At 40.2% G+C, this 23,199-nt stretch overlaps 1 protein-coding gene across 2 annotated transcripts in view; it reads left to right on the forward strand.

Annotated features, from left to right (window-relative positions):
* The window catches only part of MDM4 (MDM4 regulator of p53), a 28,853-nt gene extending 22,134 nt beyond the window's left edge, over window positions 1–6,719 (forward strand). For both annotated transcript variants that reach the window (XM_048496300.1, XM_048496301.1), the window contains exon 11: window positions 800–6,719. In XM_048496300.1, coding sequence (XP_048352257.1) covers window positions 800–1,357 — 558 coding nt within the window. In that variant the 3' untranslated portion in view covers window positions 1,358–6,719. The remainder of the gene's footprint in view (window positions 1–799) is intronic.
* Window positions 6,720–23,199: the final 16,480 nt, after the last annotated feature.

Genomic DNA, 23,199 nt, shown 5'->3' on the forward strand with positions numbered 1-23,199 from the left:
ATACCTTTCAGCCTGTGTAGTCTGAGGATGTGGACATGATTCTCAAATCAACTTGGGTTTCCCTCCATCTGAGGCTGGATGGGTTGTGACCCGAGAAAGGGCCTTCTCAGACATGGCTCCAAAATTTTGGAACTCCTTCCACACACAGATTTGTCGATTTCCTTCTGTTTATGTCTTCCACTAGCAGGTGAAGGTGTTGTTGTTGTTGTTTTGTTTGGCATACCTTCACTAACTTACTACTGGCTCTCTTTCCTAGTTCTGGTGTTATCGTTTTTGAATTATTTGATAATTGTTCAAGTATTTTAATGTGCACTTCTTCTGAGACACTGATTGAATGGGAAGGGGCATAAAAATGTTTTAAATAAATAGTTTATGGTATATGCTAGTTTGACAAATTGGGCTGTCCTTGGCATTGGACAACTGAATTGTAACTTAAAACTTTTAAAAAGAACCCTTGCAAGTCACCATTGATTGTGTAGATTTAGCAAAATGTGTATTATTATACAGCCTGAACAATATTCTTGTGATTCAAAGAACTACCTGCACTTGAACTTAGAATGGGGCATTAGAAGTACAGTAAAGTGAATTGAATGAAAAATGGTCTTTCTCTAGTGATATCTGAAAAGCTAGTAGAATGAACACTCTATGAATTTGGATCTAAGACCTATATGTCAGCCATGACTTAGTGACAGAATTCCAGTATTGGTGGTGCTTCTTAAATGCCTTCTTATAGATGAAGAAGAGCACACTATGTGAGATTGTGCTAACCTGTGTTTTAACTGCCTTTTTCATTTATCAGGACTGTTGGCAGTGTACCAAATGCAAGAAGTTTAACTCTCCCATCAAACGGTACTGTTTCCGTTGCTGGGCTTTACGGAAAGATTGGTTCTCTGACTGCCCCAAGGTGGCTCGCTCTCTCTCCACACCCAGTATTGCCGTAATGCAAAGTAAAGAAGACGTCGAAGGGATGGATGTCCCAGACTGCCGAAGGACGGTCTCTGCTCCAATTGTACGACCCAAAGATCTGTACGGAGCAGAAGCTAAACCTAACCAATGCCCTAGAAGCCCCATGGACTCCATACATCTAGCACAACAAGGATGTGAAGGCAAGCAGGGTTTGCTTCAGTTTAACACACTAAAGGAAGAAGAGGAACTCCAGTCCCTTGAGAGTAGCCAAGAATTGCTGAAGCCTTGCCTAGTGTGCCAGAAGAGGCCACGGAATGGGAACATTGTCCATGGAAGGACTGCTCATCTAGTGGCCTGTATTACCTGTGCAAAAATGTTAAAGAAGGGGCGATCGCCTTGCCCAGTGTGCAAGAAACAGATTCAGATGGTGATTAGGACTTTCATAGCGTAGCTGTCACTTAATGCAGGAAAATCGGTGGCCAGTCAATGGACAACTGCTGGAGGGTACTGTTATATTCTTAGAGACGAATGTTAACTGTGAATTTAAAAAAATGAGATTGTTTTCATAATGTATACATAACAGCCAATGTTCTTAGCTATATATACACAGGAATAACTGCCCTGTTGTTTGCTTTGTGTCGAAAAGGCTTGTATGTGACCTACTAGATCGAAACAAGCTGTTTATTCCATTACTACTCAGTTGACTTGGCAACAAGTTGGAGTGCTCAGTTATGTAGAATAGTGGCATTTCTGAAATTTGAGATTGATTGCACAACTGCACCAAACCTTCTGGAAGACACCTTACTTAATTTCAGAGAGGATTAAGCTGCGTACTTTGCACACCCCTAAATAGCAAAAGGCTAAAGATGATTTGGAAAGGGCATCCAGAATTTTGAATTTGCCACCGTCCCAGAGTTTCAAATGACTTACTAAGTTGAAGTTTTATCGCAAACCCTTCTTTTTGCCCCCAGTATTCCTATAACATAAAACAAAAAGGCAAATATAATTTCTGAATATTAGCAGAGTTTTAGTCTGCAGTGTAGGAAAGATTTCACATTTTCCATATACTGTTGAAAAAGCTATAATGGTTAACTTGGGCCTTGTAGAAAATCTGCCTAGAGAATTCTCTCTGAGAATTCACGGTTTTTCAGAATCTTTGCCCTTGTATTAGTTTATATACAATTGTTTCCCACTGTAGATTGCGCGCATTCATGTTGAATATTGTATCTGAATTTATAAACTGTACTTTGATGCAAGCTATGGATCTGTACTGCAGTCTAAAACCCAATTCAGATGTTATTCTCCATACGGCATACTTTTGATTTGGATCAGGCTTTCCTCCAATCCATGCAGTAGGCATTCCAGTGGAATTAGGGTCAACAATTGTTACCTTTTAGGACTGGAGCAGAAGCAGCTGTCCCTGTTTGAGTGTTGTGCCACTGAAACCCATGAGTAGCTGTACTTTTAATCCCTCATTTCGTGTGGGTTTTACATAGATCCATGTCTGAATAGGATTTAAAGATACTGCTAATCAACAGTCCTACTTGATGAGAGTTACCTATTGCAAACTTCAAGTCTCCAGAGCTTGCAGCTTTCTGGAATAATGTTTTCTAATTGCACCTTAATATGTTGCAGAATCAGACAAGTTATCCTCTAATTACATAACACTCTGTGTGATAATTTGAAGGAATTTGCTGTTGTTGAATGTGGTGCTATTCTTAATTATAGGGTATTCTTTTCAAGCCTCATTGCCCCATATCCTTTTAGTAGTATGAGGAGAATATAATAAGACATTTAAAATACCATCACGTAGTCTTGTATGTAAGCTAGACTTGACAGCCTTCTCAAACTCACGTGCACAACATCCAGGGTAATTCAAATTGCTATTCTGCTGTAAATACTGCATTTTTAGCCACCCAGAAAAAGGGTGCATACATTTAATTTTTTAAATGGATTTTTTAATGATCTTTGGGGAGTGGCTGCTGAAGAATCTGACCTTGCTGTTGATCCTTCTTCATCCTAATTGGTCTCCTGCAATGTAATCCAGACCTTACTGTTGAGACTTCCTCTGCTTAATTGGTCTCTAACTGTGTTCTTTTTTCCAGTGTGAAGCTTAGATTTTGCGATACGTTTTCTGCAGGTCAGGACTCAGCAGGAACAAATGCTAGAAAGATAAATAGCCATGTACAAATTAGTAGTAGGGATCTAGGAATTGTTCGGGATGTGCAGGTTGTATAATCTCCATGCCTTGCCTATTTTGTACTTTTTACTACCTGCTTCAGGGTCATGTTAAGGGAGGCAAATGAGGCATCTTGCACTTTAGAACTCTTTAATACAGTGGAATAGATCTGCGTCTTAGACTCCATTTGATTTGCTCTACTCACTGGGATCACTGTAGGATGCTTTCCATTTGATCCTGGACCACTTTTAAAAGTAGCTTTATCAATGGTTCCATTCTTTCCCCAAATGCTGCCTTATGGATGCAGCTGCTTTATGGATATAGCGTCGTCCTTTTCCTAGGATGTCAGCCAAACACATTGCCCACCTGAGGGCTTGGCGAGAAGCAATCTAAAACGAAGTTCTGGAGGGCATATGGTTCCAGTGGCCTCGAACTCCAGCTGGAGGAGGCAATCCCTGTTCAAATTGAACTGTAAGCCTTCCTATGTAAAAAATTTTTTAAACCTGGCCTACAATTCCCTATGCCACATAGCTACACTTTAAGAGTAGGGAAACTGCTCATTCTTACATTGTTGAAAACGGCAGAGACTAGTCCAGGGCTGGCCAACCTATGGTGTTCCAGATGTTCATGGACTACAATTCCTATCAGCCCCTGCCAATTGGCCATGGTGGCAGGGGCTGATGGGAATTGTAGTCCATGAACATCTGGAGTGCCATAGGTTGGCCACCACTGGACTAGTACATGCCACATGCTGGCCTGTGACTATTCCTGGTTTTAATTATAGGCCTTAAAGTTGCAAAGACAAAGAAAGGACTAGCTTTTGTTCATGTAGAATTGTTGTTTACCTCTCTGCATCTGTATTTGCTACATAGTTCTAAACTTACTTTTGCATGAGTTTAGAACTAGGAACCCTTACTGCCCAATTAATATTTTGGTAGATAGTTCCTATTCTCTGCTACTTACCTTACTTGCTCATCATCTTTTTTAAAAATGGAAAATAACCAACCTATACTTATATCAAACATAATTCATGGACAATACAGGAGGAATCATACTAAAACAGAACGAAACTTGGAGATGAGTAGACAGAGCTTGTGACTATATTGCTCAAAAATTTGAGTGGAAAAGACAAATTGTGGCTCCTCATCCTTAACGTTAAAGAAATTGCTTGTAGTTGATGAGCCAATAATGATAGAAAGTTGAGAGAATGCAGCATTCCCCTGCAGTTGGGGCAGCAGAATTGCTTGAATGCATATTTTTCTGTTTTTCACATATATTAAAATTGCTTTATGGTGCTATTATTCTTATTATTTTTGGCATATGTATTTAATGGTAGGCTAAAAGTGGCCTTGAACATTGCTAAGTGTGAAGTGTGTTTTCAAGGTATCATGTAAAAGTAGTGGGAGGGGGTATATTTTTCCCCTTGAAAGGGATTCATGTGTTTTCCTTGTGCATGAAGGGAAAGAGCAACTTGTGCTTCCCTCTGGTGTTGTCCTATAAAATATGATCTGACCCTGAGCTATGTATGTACTAAATTTCCATTTCTGAAGTGTGTGGTACTGTGCCTTATGGATCTGTTTTTCTCAGAATCTATGTAGTTTCATTTGTGCATCAGTTGCGTAATGTTGATGCACCTTGATTATTGGGTCATAATTAAGAGTCTTCGGAGTAGTTTTCGCAACAACTGGTATCAGTTTGTTTTGGGTCTTATATGTTGAGCCTCACAGATCTTATGGCAATATAGCTTAGTATTCCTCTGGATCCTCTGAGCGGTTGTATTCATAATGTGCTTTTTACAGAGTTGTCTACTGTTTAAACAGTAGACTTCTGATGCAGCTTCATTGCAAGTGGGATATATTTTTATTGGAATCATACTGTGAGTTGTATATCAGATTTTTTTGAGCATCAAAGTTATATATTTTCCTACAACCCAAAACAATTTTCAGATGACCCTAGTCCAGTTAAGTAGGTCTGCATCCAGATCCTAGTGTTGATAGCGACATACAGCAGTTTGAAAACACAAGTGATTCTACAGTCAACACTAGGGAAAACACTAGATACATTCACAGTATTCAGTTTCTGTGTCATAGTAACTAAATTTAAATTACAAAGTGTGCATTTATTATAGTATTGCAGGAACTATCTTTAATGCTATTTGAGGCTGATTCATTTCTAAGCAGAAGAATTTTTCAAGAAAGATAAGTTATTTTTTATAACCAGTTATTTAAAGCCTTACAATATATAATTTTATAAATATATGGATGATCAAGAATAGTTAAATATGTGGAGGAAAGACTAGGTTAACCTGGCCTTGCCCCATTTCCTGTCAAATAGATTTTAATATGTTAAAGTTCAGAACTGTCATTCATTTCCATCGCTCAAATCAAGCAAATTTCTAGCTTGCAGTACTGAGGCTAAGAAGGAAATATAAAATTGGGTTTCTTTATATCGTGTCGGATAACCAGGAGGGTTGACTGCCTAGGTCTTTCTGAGTGGCAGCTGTAAGGGCTGATATATTGAAATAGATGTTCAGGGAGATGTGTCATCAAAAGTCACTTTGGCACACAACATTGTGGGTGGAAAGTAATTTCTAACTCTTTACATCAAATATCAGTCCAAAGTTATACCTAGCACCTCTGAAGATGCAGCTACTTGAATATATAGCTTTAAGCACAAGACTTGCAAATGAATGGAGAGAACCTTTACCAACTTCATATCAGGTTAGTTAAAAGTGTCACTGACACTGTGCATATTAAACTTCAATTTTGCTTTAGATGTTTGTTGTTGGGAATCTAACAAATCAGACTCAAATAATGCAATCCAGATGTGGGGGGATGGGGAGAACTCTGCTGCAGCTGGAGACAGTGCGGTAAAGGTGGTGCCATGCCACCTCCAAAGGGGCAGCAGGTGGTGCAGAGAGGAGGAAAACCAAACAACTCTCCCATCACCCAAACAACTCTACTGGGGAAACAGTCTAACTCCACACCATTGTGTGGAGTAATTTTGAGGCTACAGAGTGGGGCATTCCCTGGCTAGAAGCCAACTAAAATCGGCTCCACCCCCAGAAACACTTCCACCCGCCCCCCTCTCCAGCATGCTTCTGGATGCTCTCCTCACCAGCATGGTTGCCCCTTACACAGGTGGGGTGGGCAAACATTCTACAGCCCATTCTGCGCACGTACCCCATCTGGATTGGGGCGTAAGGATGGGATAAAATGTTATATTGAATATGCAGCTCTCAACTTTTGGTATTGGTTCTGTAGCGTTTATCTCTTGTTGTATTATGCTATCACATGGGAACTTTCCCCATCTTTGCTTAGCTTTGTGGAATGATGTCAGTGAAGTGAAGAAACATTGCTGTGCATACCTAAACTTTACTGGGGTGGCAGGAAGAAACTGTTTCCAGCAGTAGCCCATTGTTGGGCTATTTGTCTAGTCCCCCCAAGCCAAACCATGAAGCCCATTTAATTAAAAAATTTTTTTTCATTAGCTTATGTAATGAAAAGGAATGGGCTCGGTAGAATTGGGAGAGGGTGGGTGGGAAATTATCTTGCTTCTTCAATGTCACTGTAAGCTGAATTAGCCCTCTACTTTGTAATTTTTCTGTGTTACAATAAAAAATGGAAGTGTGTGACTGCTGTTATCAGATTTGTGTCCCAGAAGGAGCTATTCACATCTCAGATGGTGATTAACACTTGAAATTTTAAAAATGAAGCAGCAATGAGGTTAAGCATTGAGAGAAAACTATTAGCATGCTCTGTTATCACAGCAGAGTACATTGTAAATGGCAACTTCAGCAAATAGTACTGTCCTCAAGATAGAATCTGGAGATCAGTTGCCCCAGTTTCATATTAAAGCATCTCTAATCTTAGTAAATTTGTTCTTGATGTATTCACTGTTACTAGCTTCTGATTTTCCTGTGTGTGATTCTAAAATGGCTTCCAGTTAATTATATCATCACAAGACTAGTGGAGCCATGGTGCTTTGAGGTCTTGAACTGTGTGGATAACATGTTGTTGACTTCTTAAGAGGTCTTGGTTTGATCTAAAGCACCATGAGGGGTGTGACATGTCTGGAACTGGCCCTTCTGACCATTCTACCTCTACAGCAATTTCATGAAATGCTGTTCTTGGGGATCAAGGGCACCTTCATGAATAGCATGGAATGGGTCAGGTTCTGTAGGTCTGCAGTGCCCTTCTTCCAATAGAAATATGGCCACTCCCTCTTGTGTTTGTCAGTAAGTGAAGCATGATGTAAAAGCTGCTCATGTTTGCTATTTTCATGGTAGATAGTATTGCTGCAATTTGTTGCAAGACATAAGCTAGACCAAAATACACATTTCGTTTTATGGTATTTGTACACATTTCGTTTTATGGCATATGATAAAGTAGGCTGTATCTGTTCGAAGCTTGTGTTTCACATCACAACAGGACTCTTTATTTTTGAATAAACCTGTTTTTTATTTCACAATTAAAATTACAACCAAAATCGGCTTGAGACTCCACAAGAACTTTAAACGTATTGTTTCATGCTTCCTTGAGTGTTAAATTTCAGGACAACATTCTACAGGATCAGTTTTGATCTGGAGCAGCAATCGCAGTACAGGCTTAAGCACTATGAAACTTGGCAACGTGTCTTAAAGCAACAGTGACCAGAAAATCACCTGCCTTAACAGACCAGGTGATCGGGAGCAACAGCCGCAGAAGGCCATTGCGTTCACATCCTACATGTGAGCTCCCAAAGGCACCTGGTGGGCCACTGCGAGTAGCAGAGAGCTGGACTAGATGGACTTTGGTCTGATCCAGCTGGCTTGTTCTTATGTTCTTATGTTCTTAAAACCTCAGCTGCTTCTCTGCCTGAAACCTCATAGCTTGGCTAACTTCAAAACTTCAATTTTCCTTGCCCATATATTGCATGATCTGGCGGTGTACAGCTTCTTCTTTGTGACCTGCAGGTGGGTGTCTGCTTAACTATCCAAATGACTGAGGTGTTCTACTCTACTGATTGCACATTAATGTCAATTGTTAGGAAGTTTTGAATAAGAGGCCATGATGGATGATAATGATACCCATTTAGTTCTGAAAATCTTTCGTGGAAAAAGTCTAGGTAATTTTGATGGTAATGGCGAGAATGTGCTCCTGTATCTTTTTGAAGTGAGGCTAAATTTTAATACAAATGTGACTGAGAAATGTACTTAGACTCTCAGTTCAATCTTAAGCACTTTGAAGCTATGTCTCCCTTCACAGTAATATTAGATGTAATCATGACATGCAAATGTATTTGGTACTTTTTCATGTCTTGCACAGGGCTGGGGGATGAAATGATTTGTGCCTGCCCATTTGCTTTAGAAGATGTCGAGAAATATTTATTGTGTGGGTATCTAGAACATCTTATTTGCCTTTACCCCATAAAAGGTAACTTGTTATTTCCTGGTTTTATTATTTTAAAATATTTCCATGGATACGTTTTGCCTGGCTCATAGACAAACTGAACAAGATAATGCTTATTTGCGCTATAAAAATCCCTTTACTCAATTAATTAAAGCTGTGTTGATTCCCCCCCCCCCCCAACTTGTACTTGGATTTCTTCTGACCCCTTTCCCCCTTGTGTTTGAAAGTGGAAAATTAAAACATGAATTATTTTAGGGAGAGGGAATTGATTTACGCTGCGTGAAAATATAAGCAGAACTTTCAGTTCGAAAGTCTTTAGCTTTTGTGGGGATTATGAAGATTTGACTAGCTCCTATTCTGTCATACTTGATTGGCAATTATAGCTCATTAGAAGATAGAGAGGACGTTGGGCTCTCCGGGGATCATGTATCCTATTGAAAGTTTCAGTGATTTCTAGATCCTTTTAGTGAGGCCCTTTTGAACCAGGACGGTGGTCTTTGTTCACATACTTTCCATTTCTTTTCATTCGTCTCAACAGCAGTATAAGGTAAGTTATTAAGCATTTTATCCTGTGCTGACTTCCTCAGTGTAAAGAATAGGCATGGTCAGCTGTATCAAATAATTTACCACTTTATGGACATGTCTGAAGTATTGCTCCATCACAACTAGGCAGCCTCAGTTGCTAGAAGAGGGCATAAGCTTCACAGGGTTTGTAATATTGGACAGTTTTAGCTTTCTAGTCAACAGTACAGAAGTTTGGGTGTGACCTATTGCATTAAATTTGAAATAAGTAATCAAGATGATGTCTTCAATTATTTTTATTTTCTATTTTATTAGATGTATCTTTCCCTCTCCTCTTTTCCAGCCAAAGCCGGGCTCAGGGGGCTTACAATAAAGCCTAACAGGACAAAACCAGTCCAAGCCGGGAGTGGGTGGGTGTAAGCCCAACAGAACAAATGGCAGTGTACCCAATGCCCACTCTGCCACTGGCAGTGGAAGCTCAACAGAACCAAAGTGAAACCACAGCAAAGCAAATTCAAGCGGGGGGGGGGGGGGTTGCAAGCACTCTACAACACTGTAAAACTGCAAAGGGGACACAAAACAACTGAAAATGGGATACAAGCAGCCTGACAAGCTTGTAAAAAAACCCTAAGACACAAGAAATACAGGGAAAACAAGAAAAAAAGCAAATGCTGGCACCCAATCTTCCTGGTAAATCCTGAATATTTCCAGGATCTTTGGGGACCATTTTTTTTTGTTTCCCCCCACAATTCCTGAATATATGAATGATGTCAAAAATACCTGGAAAATACTGATAAGGCATTTTTGGGGTATATTTTTGCCTCGTGTACTTGAGTCCACACCCCTAGTTAGGTTTTGGAAGCCTAGTTCAGATCTTTAGAAAGAACTGCCTCATGTATGTACATTTTACTGCTGCGTAGTAAGTAGCCTCTCAAATGTGCATCTCACAGAATAAGACATTCGAGATTCTGCTTGGCTTTCCATCTTTCCTATCCACAGCTAGAAAGAATGGTAGTGGCTGAGTTCTTTGAAAATGGCGAGCTTTCAGAAGTGGAGAACATTCATTCCTCAAGGCTCTGAAATGCCTTACTAGAATTTCCAATTAGACTTCGACAGGCTGAAACCTTCTCTTACTGGTATTCTTTTCAATCTTACTTTTACTTGCTGCTGTTAGAAAGAAAGATGACTATCTCTACAGGCTCGTTTAATTTTTCTCCCCTCTATTTTCTTTTCTCTTGACTATGTCCTTGTGATTAATATTTTTCTATCTCATTTTTCTACTGCTGTTTATAGGTGAGAACTGTATTTCTGTGAATTTGCTTTTCTGTTTCCCTGTCCCTGCTTTAAAAGAAGCCATCTGTCTATGAGCTGGCTCACAGTCACAGCGTGTTTGAAAATGGAAATGTGTTTTGAATGTTCACCTGTACATCAGCTTCTTCACAGTAAGCATTTCAAAGGAATACTTCGTTCTTTTGGTGTATTTACCATTTGGGTTAATGGCAGCAGGACACGCAACAATGAATTTTCTCCCAAGGTCTGTGTCACAAAGGGATATTGCCATCCATCATAAAGAGCAGTGTTTTTTTTTTTTTTAAAAAAACCTTAAATGCCCTAGAGCAAGAGTAGACTCTGGATGCCACTTTTACACCTACCTCTCCTGACATATTCCTGTTTGGCTACATGTTTGTATCTCTTCTACAGTGATTTATAAAATGCATGAAGGCCAAAATGATTCAGCCAGGACCTCACTGTTTTAGGAGTTTAAACAAAAGTAGTCTAAATGTGCTCAGACAGCAACCTTCACTCCATTTAACTTTTATGAATGAGATACAGAAGGAAACCCAATTCGCATTGCATGTGGTCCGTTACAGCCAAAATGAATGCTGAGATTGATAATGCAGCATTCTGTGCAATTGCTCGGAAGCTGCTGTAATGTGGCTGTTGCAATTACCATGGTTCCAGTTCTGAGCAGTGGGACTATCCTGCACTGTGAATCTGATAATTGTGCATTTGAGATGTCTTGAAGTTTCTTAAAGTTCCAAGAGATTCAAGATGTTCAAGGGGATTGTGCGCCAAGGGAGAATGTTACCATGTATTTAACATGGGCGGCTTCTTCCTTGACATCTGCATTTAGAACAAACTGCAAATGGAAAAGCGGGAACTTGTTTGGTGATACCAATCTTTGCAATGTGCATTCTTGAAGCTATACCATGTTCCATTCTATTTCCTACTTTTGAGTTGTCAGCTGCACTGATTGTTTTGTGATTAATGCTGATGCTATACCCCTCAGTTGCTTTTGATGTCGCCAGAATTTTTCTGAACAAAAGTGATTAGGTGCATGTACATGAGCATTGTGTGTGAGTTAGCTGACAATAGAATTATTGTGGAATTTCTGCAGTGCAGAAGGCCCCTTTGTACAGAATGAAGGTCTGTAGAAAGATCTCCACTCCTTCAATAATTAATAGTAGGAATATGGCCTGACGTAACACCAGCCCTGGGGGGAAGTATTCACAACGGGTAGAGAGCAGCAATAGTGATGTGCTAATAAGAGACAATATCATGTTATTTAAACCACATTTCTATTGCAAACAGTGACGTAAGCATACATTTTTAATGGGGTGGGTTTGGTGACTGAGGGCTTTCTGGCTTTTCCATTCCATGCATTGTTTCAAGCAAGCCGAACATGCATTGGGAGGGGTTTGAACCTGAGAAAAAACCCCTTACCTACATCCTTGATTGCAAGCCTGTTTTTACTATCAGCAAAAGACTTTAATTGTAGACAAACTCTTAGGCAGAATTCTCCCTATAGGTCTAGAAATAGGAAAGCTTATGACTTTGGCCAAGATCCAAAAATTGTGAAATTAGTTCTGTGAGCTCAGCCCTTGACTCATGGAGCATTGCTGTTGAAACTGATGCACATTTCAAAAGTAGCTTGATATGACATGAGAGGTAGCAGAACAGGCTGTCACTGTTAGCCAGAGAATCCCTAGCCCTTTGCTTCAGTTAAATCAGCTGTTTGAATCCTGGCCCATGTCTTCAGCTAAGGGAGTTTGTGGTTTATTTAAAGTCTGTGTGAGCCTTTTCATTTTGCCCACTTTTATTGCTGCTGTTTCTGATTAAATTTTTTTCTCTTATATCATTAATGCAAAAAACACGTGTTCACTTTAATTAGTAATGGTATAATTTTTTAAGGCCAGAGGGGAAAACATGACTACGTTTTTGTCCCAAGCTTCAAGAACCTGTATCAGAAATAGGGATTTTCAAAGCAGTGAAATAAGATACTAATGGACCAAAATGCTATTTTCCAGCTGTGCCTATCAGAGAGATGTTGAATCCCCCCAATAATTTAAATATTTAAGCATTACTTTTAATTTGTTCATTTAAGTCTTGTTGAAACTCAAGGCACGTTTTTGTTTTTTGCTGCTAAGTCATATTTGATTTATGGCGACAAGAGACTTTCAGAGGTGGTTTGCCATTGTCTCCCTCTGCATCATGAGCCTGGTATTTCTTGGAGGTCCTCCATCTAAATGCTGGCCAAGGCTGACCCTAATTAGCTTTCAAGATCAGATGAGCCTGGATTATCAAGATTGGGGCCAAGGCAGATTATAGAGTTTTTTTTTTTAAAAAAGAGGAAACATACCAAAGTAATTGTGCAACACAAGACATCCAATGAATAATTCAGTTGGGCCATGATTGCAGAATAAAATAGAATGCGAGCAATGTGAATTGCAGAATAAAAGAGGAAGAACAATGCAGTAGGACTAGGATTCTAAAAGCAGACAAAACAAACTAACTTCCCAGAAAGGGAAAGCTAGGCATCTAATTAAAAAGCTGCTATTTGATCACGTTCATTTTGTTTGGGAGTGGGAAATGAATAGAATGTATTTGTCTAGCTGTCGTGGTTCTCAGACTCTTTGCTTTCCTAACAACAGCTAGGTAGCTTTGCACAGGTGACAGCAGATGGCTTTGGGCAGATGACTGCAGTTCACTCCAGGTTTCCTGCTGACCTGCCTGCTGTTGCTACTTCTGCTATTCTTTCTGCTCTCCACTGAGTGTCCATTTGTCTAGTGAATGGGCTGGGTTTGAGAAAAAGCAGCACACGAAAACAGACACTCCTTTAAACAGGTGCTAAGGGGAGCATAAGAAAACATTGGATAACTGGGAACTTTGCACATCTAGGGTTCCCATTTGAGCATTTTCTGATGGACAAGGGATACCTGCTACAGACACACCAAATTACGCAATAGGGTTATATACCTTGCTAATTTAAAAACAAAATTTAAAGCAATTATAAGGCAAGTAATCTTAAAGTAATATAGTTGACTGACTTGAATTAATTACTTGAATGATTAAGTAAGTTTATTGACATTGGTTTGAATTTGGATATTTCAACTTTGAAATCCATTCAGATGGGAACTCTCAACCTAGGGGGAAAGTTTGTAAATAGGGCAGTATGGGGAAGGGGGTGCAGCTCTGTGTCAAGATTCCAGACAGTCTCCTACAATTCCATGCCAGGAAATAGGTGGGAGGTGTCAGATGTCTTGTCTTTTACAAATGCGTGCACGCACACACACCTGTTCCTAAGGAGAAAAATGTGCAAACTTTTGTGAGTAAAAATTAACTAGCAACGATCTTTTATTATATTTTGCCAGCATTACACTTGCATAATTGTACTTGCAAAAGGTTCCTTTGACAAATCTTACCCATGTTTTCTAACGTGCTCAGACACATTTTTTTTAGATAAGGACAGTTTTGACCACAATGGGAAGGAAAAGCTGAAGTCCTTTTGCTCCCATTTGTGCACATCTCAGGCTAGTTCAGAGGTTGCCTGAACAGGGATAGTTCAGATAAGAAGCCCCTACAAGAAGTATCCCTGGTGGAAGCATCCCAAGAGTATACCTATGAAAAGGCAAGAGGGGGGGGGTGGTGGTGGTTAGAAAAGGGGGTTGTTGATAATTTTTAAAAGCAGACCCCATGGCTCTTGACCACCTTGGTACACAGGTATGTCACAGTGTAAGGTGTATTTCTCTCTTTGAAACACCTTACTGTGACATGTCTCTGGAGATGCCAGTTGGAGATAAAGGTAGGTTGGCTGATGACTGGAAGGACAGAAGGAAGTGGCAAAGGGAAACATTAGGAACAAAAACTACCAGAACACCCAGGCCAGAAAACCCACAACAGGCAGTTGATTCTGACTATGAAAGCCATCGACAATTGTGTTTGGCTTCTGCATAAGCATGCAAAGGATAAAGCTGAACAGAACATTTGCACAGATACTGCTCCTGAAGGTGCACCTCACAATCCTTGAGTCCCTGCGCCATTTAGTAATATGCAGTTACAATTTAATGCCAAGAGAACCCTAGGTTATAGGTCTTGCATTAAAAATCCTTTGATTTATAAACTGTAGTTTCAGAATACAGAAACATACAGATGTGCTAGAAACCTGTATAAATGGAAAGCACTCTATTCTGCAGGAGTCAATAAAGGACTCTCATATTTTCAGATTTACCTGTATTTTGTTTGTTTGTTTAATTCGATTTGTTTGACGCCCTCCCCACAAGGGCTCAGAATGGCTTACATTAATAAATAACATATATATTTTTAAATAAACAAGTAAAACATTTAAGACAGTTATAATAGTTAAAATCCAATCTAAGACAGTTCAAATACATTTAAATTAAAATCAACTAAAGGCTTAATTCCAAATCAGAGTTTTTTAAAAAAACCCCAAAACCGTGGCAACAGATGCCATTTAAGCCAATAGGGGTTAAGAATTCAGGCCGGCAACAAGTGCAGTTTAGAACGAAATAATTACACTTTCCAGTTTTCAGCTTTTGACATATCTTGTATGGCTGGAAACTGCAGGACAACAGCATCACATTTGCCTTTTCTTGAAAAAGGGGCTTAGAGGTATACATTTATTTCACACAGCCCTACATTGTAGATGTACAATGATGTAGATGTACAATTGTAGATGTACAATTGAGGCACAAGTGGGAAACATGCAGGAACTTGTGATGGTCATTTCATGCTCTCCTATATCCCCTTCCCCACACTATTTCCTCTCCTGGCACTCTTCAGATTTTCCCGTTTTCGGCTTTCTTCTGTTCTTTCTTCTGATAAGTGTATCATTCAACCTTTCTTTGCCCCCCCCCCCCTTCATTCTTCACCTTTATTACTTCATTCCACTTTTCTCCCTAATGGTGACCCATACCAACTTACATCATTCTCCTTGTTTTTATCTTCACAGCAATCCCGTGAGGTAGATTAGAGAGTGACTGATCCAAGACCTCATTCTGCAGACTTCCATGGCAAAGTAGACATTTGAACCTGGGTCTCTCAGTGTCTAGTCTGATGTTAACCAATGTCACACTGGTTTAATTTTTTCCCTCCTCTTCCGAACAGCTTCTGCCTGGGAAAAGTCTGGTCAATTTGCGAACGTTATGTAGGATCAAGTTGCTCTGGTAGGTTGTGAGGGGGCCACTGGTGGTCCCAGTTAAGCCAGATCCAAGCATGTTGTGTGGCATCAAGTCCTGCAGTAGCATGTAACAGGTTGCAAGGTTATTGATGCTGGGCCATGCCCCAATGAGTCCTTTATCCAGGATATGAGGAAGGAGAACTGGGTGGATTATGAGGCCAAAATAGTCCTGGGAAGGGCCCTTCTCTCTCCCTTTTACTGGTAGAAATCATGGTTTGAAGGCTGGAAATATTGTTATAGTTTCTTAGCACTGGCCTCTAAGATCTTTTTTAAAGTACAATCACTCCTATTTTGGGGGCTTTAAAAACCCCTCACACACTTAAAAAAAGAGTTCTGATTTTTCTACAAGCTTGTGACTTTTATCACATTGATAGAAAGGTGTGTTTGCTCATGGCTATATTTTAAGTATTCATTGATTGGCCATGTTGAGAATTGGGTATATTGAGGACTTGTGGAGGCATATTCTTTCTCCCTGCCCTGCTATTTCCTCTTTCCCTTTCTTGAAAACCCTCACAACTTTTCCCTTTGCCACTTCCCTGTGCCCTTCCAGCCGTCAACCAATCTACCTTTATCCCCAGCCCCAATCTTCACCTTCCCTTGCTACCTTCCCCCAGCAGCCTCTCCTGGGAAAAAATTGCGCAGTTTTAGCTGCAGGGCCAAGTTGCACAGTGAAAAACCCTCAAGGACTTGGGTGGGGGCACTTTATTTTCTTCTGTGTCCCCCTCCCAACACTGTTTTCTCTTTTCTTCCTCCTGGCAGCTTCCATATTTTTACCTTTCCCTGCTTCCTTTTCTCTATCCCTCCAACTAGCCTTTTTTCCGACCCCTTCCCCCTTTTCAGGAATATTTATTGTTTATTTACTTCATTTATAGCCTGCTTTTCTCCATAATAGGGACTCAACACAGCTTATATCAGTGGTTCTCAATCTTCCTAATGCTGCGACCCTTTAATACAGTTCCTCATGTTGTGGTGACCCCCAACCATAAAATTATTTTCGTTGCTACTTCATAACATGTGTTTTCCGATGGTCTTAGGCGACCCCTATGAAAGGGTCGTTCGACCCCCAAAGGGGTCGCGACCCACAGCTTGAGAATCGCTAGCTTATATCATTCTTCTGTCCTCCACTTCATCCTCATAGTAACCCTGTAAGGTTGATTAGGCTGAAAGTTTAACTGGCCCAGTAAGCACCACGACAGAATGGAGGTTTCAGTCTGGGTCTCCCAGATCCTAGTATGAAACTAACCACTATGCCACTGGTTTTTGTGGGGTGGTTGATGCTGAACAGTAATAAGCATCTGGACTTGGGTGAGTCATACAAGTAGTTGTCCAGTGGTTGCTTGTGGGCCTGGCTCCCAAAAGTCTTCTCTCAAAGACCAAAATAGCTTTGGGAAAGGCCCTTCCCCTTCCTCTGCCTTTTAGTGATAAGAGACCAAGGGTTGAAGGCTGCCAATAGTATTGTGGTTGCTTAGCAATATCCACTGAGGGTATTTATTTCTTAATGCGACAGACACAACTTCTAGTATATTGGGGTTTTTAATCTACTTTAAAAAAATATTTTGGATTTTTTTTAGCAAACCTAGGGCTTTTCTCATACCTTATTTGTTTATGGATCCTATTTCTGGATTTAATATCCACATGTTGAGAACTAGATATATTTATAGCAGGGGTATGCTGGCCATGGAAAGGCCCTCACATGAAATTTAAAAAAAATCACACTATAGTGCCAGCTGCAGCTATAATGTAGACTGGACTGAAAACACCACCTGCAATACAATACTATCAACCACACCTTTGGATAGCAAGTTCCACCCAAACAATTACTGATTGGTTCCCCACCCTGGGACACGGACAATATATACCCCACTAAAATATTCCCTTCTCACTGGACACAGTGTGAAACAGACTTCCCTCTGTGATACACCTCTGAAGATGCCAGCCACAGATGCAGGTGAAACGTTAGGAACAAGATCTACCAAACCATGGCCACATAGCCTGGAAAACCCACAACCTCCCCCCTTATGACTAGGTAAATGCAACACAAAATTTAGCATGTGTGCCTATTCAGGCTGTCAGAGATTAAGCTACAACTTAATCAGAGCCTTCCATGCTAATTTGGCGGGGCCTTTTCATACGAATTTAGGCACTCCTGGCATTTAGGTGGAGGTCCATTGTGACCCCTTTTTTCAAGTTCAATTGCCTGTCTTCATACTAATCATACCCATGGAGTTATTCAGATCTGTCAATGTAACAGTCTTGCTGAGGGGAAATAAAACTAATTCTGACAGACAATACTTCCTGGAAGGAAATTGACCTTGTTAATGAGCTTTGTTTGCCCTCAGACATGTTCATACAGCCAAATATGGTTGCCTGCATGGCATCAGTTTGATTTGGAGGAAGAGTATGTTTAAACTATCAGTGAACAGGGACAAACCAGGAAAGTTTGATCTTTTGGGAAAATGTTTAGCCTCTCAAGCCAAAGATATTTCTGGAGAATACTTCATTCTACATGAATCTGTCAGTTTAGATTTGTGAGAAGAGTTCAAGCAATCAGCAATTCCTCTGCAGTGTATCTAGCTCTTCAAACTGACTTTGCTTCACTTCTCTAGGTGACAATAGCTACTGTAGTCAAGGGGAGCTCCATTTGTGTCCCAGGTTCCTTAATATACCAGGAATCAGTGACTCCTCAAAATATACTTCCTACCTTTTATGAAGGCATTGCATTGACCATGTACCTTTTTTGATCTTCAAAGCAGGAAAGACTTAATAAGTTTTGAAGCAAAGAGACTGCCAACTTGCGCAGCTTCCTGAAGACAGCGCGAATCTTAGTGATTAGTTCTTGATTTACATCACAGTATTGCTTCACAGCATGTAGCTTACTCAGTTAATGGAAGGATGGGGACAGAAAGAACAGCTGTTTCAGCCAAAAGAAATGCTTGCCTTCAAAAATATGCTTGTGTTGCTAAGGTATTTGATTTTCGCCAGTAACTCATTCTCATCCAAGCTCAATAAAACTAATAAACTTGTGGGGAATGTAGTTCTGTACTGGACACTGATAACTCTTGAATAGTACCTGAGGTGTTCATGCAAGAGGCAGATATCCCAGCGAGTATATGTAGTACATGTGATTTGATAATTTCATGCATTTCTGCATAAGAGATTATCATCCTGAGAAGCCTTAATTCTTTCCGTGAGAACTGTTGCCTGTAATCAATGACTGGGGGGTCATCAACACTCACATCCCTGCCTTAGTGGAGTGTTTTAATTATCTCCTTGGTGGCTTTGACAGGATTTAGTGCTCTGTAGGTGCCACTTCTCATCCTTCTACCCACTGATCCTGTGAGTGTTATTGTGGAGCTCAAATAAAATATTTACTACTGTAGTTGGAGTTCTCACCCTTTTAAATTAAAGATTTAGTAGGTGGACAGTGATGTCTGTGTGATGCTGTTAAGTGCTGAATTGTTACAGTAGCTCTGACAGATAAGCTTGATGTTAGAGCTAATATATACATAAATACACATGCCTATGTGTTCTTGATCAGTCTGTACCGGTGAGTAGGTTAGAAATGTGTTAATCATATGCATGCTAAAGTAACATTCCTAGAATAAGGATGAAGCATTGCTTCAAGTTACAGATATTTAGGTTAGTAATTGCGTTTAATGGACTTGAAAGGATGCAAGCAGACTGGTGCTGGGGGGGAGTCATTGCACCAGTTCGTGAGATGAATTAAAGTCTACTGTGAACTTTTCAAATTGAGTGAATGGCTTGTCAATTAGTTTGAGAACATATTTCATTCACTTCCAGTTCTATTTCTGAGCAGGTGTGTTAGCAGGTTCTGCTATATGAGTAGTCTGTGATGAAGCACTAAGACTGTCATGGTGGGGCACCATGATCTTAGAGGAGAAGCAATCATTTATGACGGGTGATTCCCTACTTCTCTTTTCTGAGATGCATCTATGCTGGAAGCCATCCATCCATAAAAGTAGCAATCAAGGGGAAAATAGGCCCTTTAGATGCTCTGAGGTTTGGACCATCATAGAGCTTTTCAATGGGTATGGTTAACTGTTTTTGAAAACTCACCAGGGCATGCTCAAAATAGAGTAGCTTCATAGGTTCAGCTAATAGCAAGGCAGGTAAGTCACTGACAATCACAAGGTGCCCTGACAAGTATATTATTATTATTATTATTATTTATTTAATTTGTATACCGCCCGATCCCCGAAGGGCTCCGGGCGGTGAACAACATTCACTACAACATCAACAGGAGCGGTCGTACAAATATAAACACATAGGCTCCATCCCATAAAATAGCTTAAAACTCATAAAACAGCAAAAAACCATAATACATAATAAAAGGCCCCTAACTAATTTAAACCTACCCCCCATGATGGCAGGACCCCTCAATATGAGGGGACCCTGATGTAACTGCCCTAGGGGGGAGCCAGAAGCTGGTGGGACAACTATTGGACTTTGAAAAGTGTTGATAATTCTGCACCTGACTTCTGGAAAACAGTCCCGTGCATGCAAAAATTGGGGTGTTTTCCATCATGCAAGAAATATGCTATGCCTTTCACATTTTCTCTTTTTTACTCCCTTCAGTCGTCACCTGAACAAACACCTTCAGCTTCTCCCTCTGATTCAGTATTGTTAAGGTGTAATAACCAGAATGGCATGCTATTCTGGATTTGGGTTACCAACTGTCTAACCATATTACAACATTCACTCATTTTCAATCCCTTCAGTAATAATTCCCAACACAGAATTTTCCTTTTTTGTTTGTTTCCTGATACTTGTTTCTTTCTTAGCCAAGAACATTGCCCTGGCAGTTCAACATTCAGTGTTTTGCCGTTATGTGCTTCACTTTTCAGATACTAGATTAAATGATCTCTGTTCCTCCCCTATAGAAAAAATCTTAAATTTTGCTAGTAATTTTAATTTGCTGACTCTTTGTTTATGATGTTAAATAGTTCTGCTTTCTGAATGTGTTTCTAAATGCACCCAACCATCAACTCCCTTCCATCGTGAAAACCACTTAGTTCTACAGTGTATTTCCTATCTTCCGCCACCCATCAATAACCATTTTTACAAATAAAATATCAGAAACCAGGAAAATATGAAACTAGAAAAAAATCACGGGTTTGGATGGATTATACTGCACCAGTACAGTGCTGTCTATTAAATATCCAGTAGATGGCGATGCTATTCCAAATTCTGAACTGGAGCTATTGTCATGGCAACTGAAAACACTTCCCAGAGCCACTCAGCTGAATCAGTAGCACAGGCTGGGAGGGATGCAGCTGAACATGATCAGGATATTTTGAATTCTGGGCACATAACACAGAGATACTATAAGGGTGTTACTGCCTTGTTCAAGGAATTTTGCACAGGTTTCAGTGGGCTTACTTTCCAGTCAGTATCCTAGGGTTTTCTTGCACAGTTCCTTAGGACTCTGGAAATGCCATGTTTCATATTACATATTACATTACATTTGAGTTGGTGGCTCAGTCCTACCTGTGTCGATTGCTGTGAGTATGCATATTGCAATGACAGCATTTTCCCCTGCAGCTCCAATGGCCATCTTTTGTTTCTCTTGGCACTTCATGTGTGTTTCAGTAGGTGGGTACAGAGAGTGAATGATGGGGCTTACAAAGGAATGGGGCAGGATATATTGTAGCGGCAGCTTCTTTTGCTGCATTTGTATTGTTAAAAGGGCAACTCTCTGCTTTGATTCAAATGCACCTTAGGTGCTAACAAGGTTTTTGCAGTGGAACGTTCCAGAGTCAGAGCTCCCTTCACCAGATGCAATTAGGAATGGAGACCCTTGAATCCCTTGTATCCCAATCTGAAGGTGGAAGGGATGCTGCAGAGGAAGGTGGCAGGAGACAGAGGCACAATTCAGAGTATAATCCGCTTGAATAGAGCGGGGGAGAGATGCCTAGTGGTAGGAGATTTTCTTCATCCAAGCATTTCTCCCTTGCTCTAATTAGTATGACTACCCTCTGAAAAACGATCTGGCTTGTAACTAGGCAGGCTGTGAACTTCAACAAGAATATGATCACCAGGCAAACAAACTTCAACGAATGAACTCCCACAATCTAATAGCAAGCCTTGGTTTGAAGTTCCTAAGTTATTGCTTGAGCATTTTGGAACTTGTGCAGGGCCTGCTGTTGCCCTTCAATTTTTGCAATTGTTATCCTCTGTTGCCACCATTGCCAATTGTGTCAGAAGAAATTATTGCTATTCTACCATTAGACTATTTCTACTGTTGAGCAATATTCTTGATAATTTAGCAGCACTAATCTGCTCAAAGCCAATACTCGTACATCCGCCAGGAAATGGATGGAACACCCAAATAGTAACTCTCACTTCAAATGGCTTTTTAAGAAGCATATGCCCTTTAATACAGATGTGTGTGGGAGAGAAGCTGCTGTGAAAAGGCATTGTATTCGGTGACCTAATAGCACAGCATGCTGTTTTAACGTGCATCTGGGCAGCTAAATTCATATCTAATCTCACAGTTTCATTTGAACAAGACTTACACTTTAATAGCATCAGCAGCGACTTACACATAACATGAATCAGTTAGCTTTTGAGGAGGTATGAAGTTGAAGAAATAAATTGAATGGCTGAAGTGAAATCACAGAACAAGGACAGGCCTTTCGCTCTCAAACTACTTCTCAGGAACAGTGCCTTAATCTAGACACAGTGGGGACCAACAAGGAGCCCTTGATCAGCTGCTAATGGAGCCACCTAGAATAATTTAAGCAGTTCTAAATATAATAATGTCCAACTGGAGTAGAAGAATACTCAGATATTTTTGTTTCGTCTTGAGTGATTTACTATTGTCACTCCAGGGCACCAGGAATTTTGCCCATTGCTAGAAATAAGTCAAGGATGTTTCAGATTTTCAAAAACACATTACAGTCATGGAAAGCAGTTTGCATGGAGATTGACAACTAGCACTATGTGTTCCAACATGTGCAAGCAGACTGTGATCACACAAAATGAATGCAGATTCATTTGGACATATCCAAATGGTTGACTAAACAGGTGGCTCTCTTGTAACAAGCAGACAGAGTGTGAGCTAAACCGATGGGTGCTTGACCACCTCTATTGGTGACCTGGAACCAGATTTATACCAGGCTACCAACATTCCTGTCTCAGTTTTGCAGATCAAGTATCTCCTGAACTCTGAATGTTTTATGATTTATGAGAAATATTTGGAATATATTGGTTGTGTGGAGTTGGAGTCCAATGGAAGGAGTGTTGAATTTACAATAAAACAAGACTTTTACCATTGGTGGTAGACCTCATGCTTAAATCATACTCTTAGTGCCCACTGCTCTGTAGATGTAATATTTGTGGCAAATATTCCCTTTAAGGGAAAGGTGCTGAAGAAAATAGTGGCCGGACACCTCCAGACATTTTTGGATGAGTGACTTTTTGAGACTGATTTCAGGTCTGCTTTGGTTGCCTTGATGGATACAAACAGAGAGGCTAAGTAATTATGTTGATTGTCAACAGCTTTTGATGCCCTCAGACATGGTATCCTTTGTGTTATGGCCCCAATCACCCCTATATATTATTGCAATATATTTTCTCTAAAATCATATTGGCAAAAGCCAGTTTTCACAGCACCTCTCTGTGTAGGTAGCAGCATGTTCACCTGACAGCAAGCCAAAGGTCAAAAGTTTGCTTTAACATGATCTAATCAAGGGAATGACTTA

The sequence above is a fragment of the Sphaerodactylus townsendi genome, linkage group LG05 (genome assembly GCF_021028975.2).
Source record: "Sphaerodactylus townsendi isolate TG3544 linkage group LG05, MPM_Stown_v2.3, whole genome shotgun sequence".
Lineage (NCBI taxonomy): Eukaryota > Metazoa > Chordata > Lepidosauria > Squamata > Sphaerodactylidae > Sphaerodactylus > Sphaerodactylus townsendi.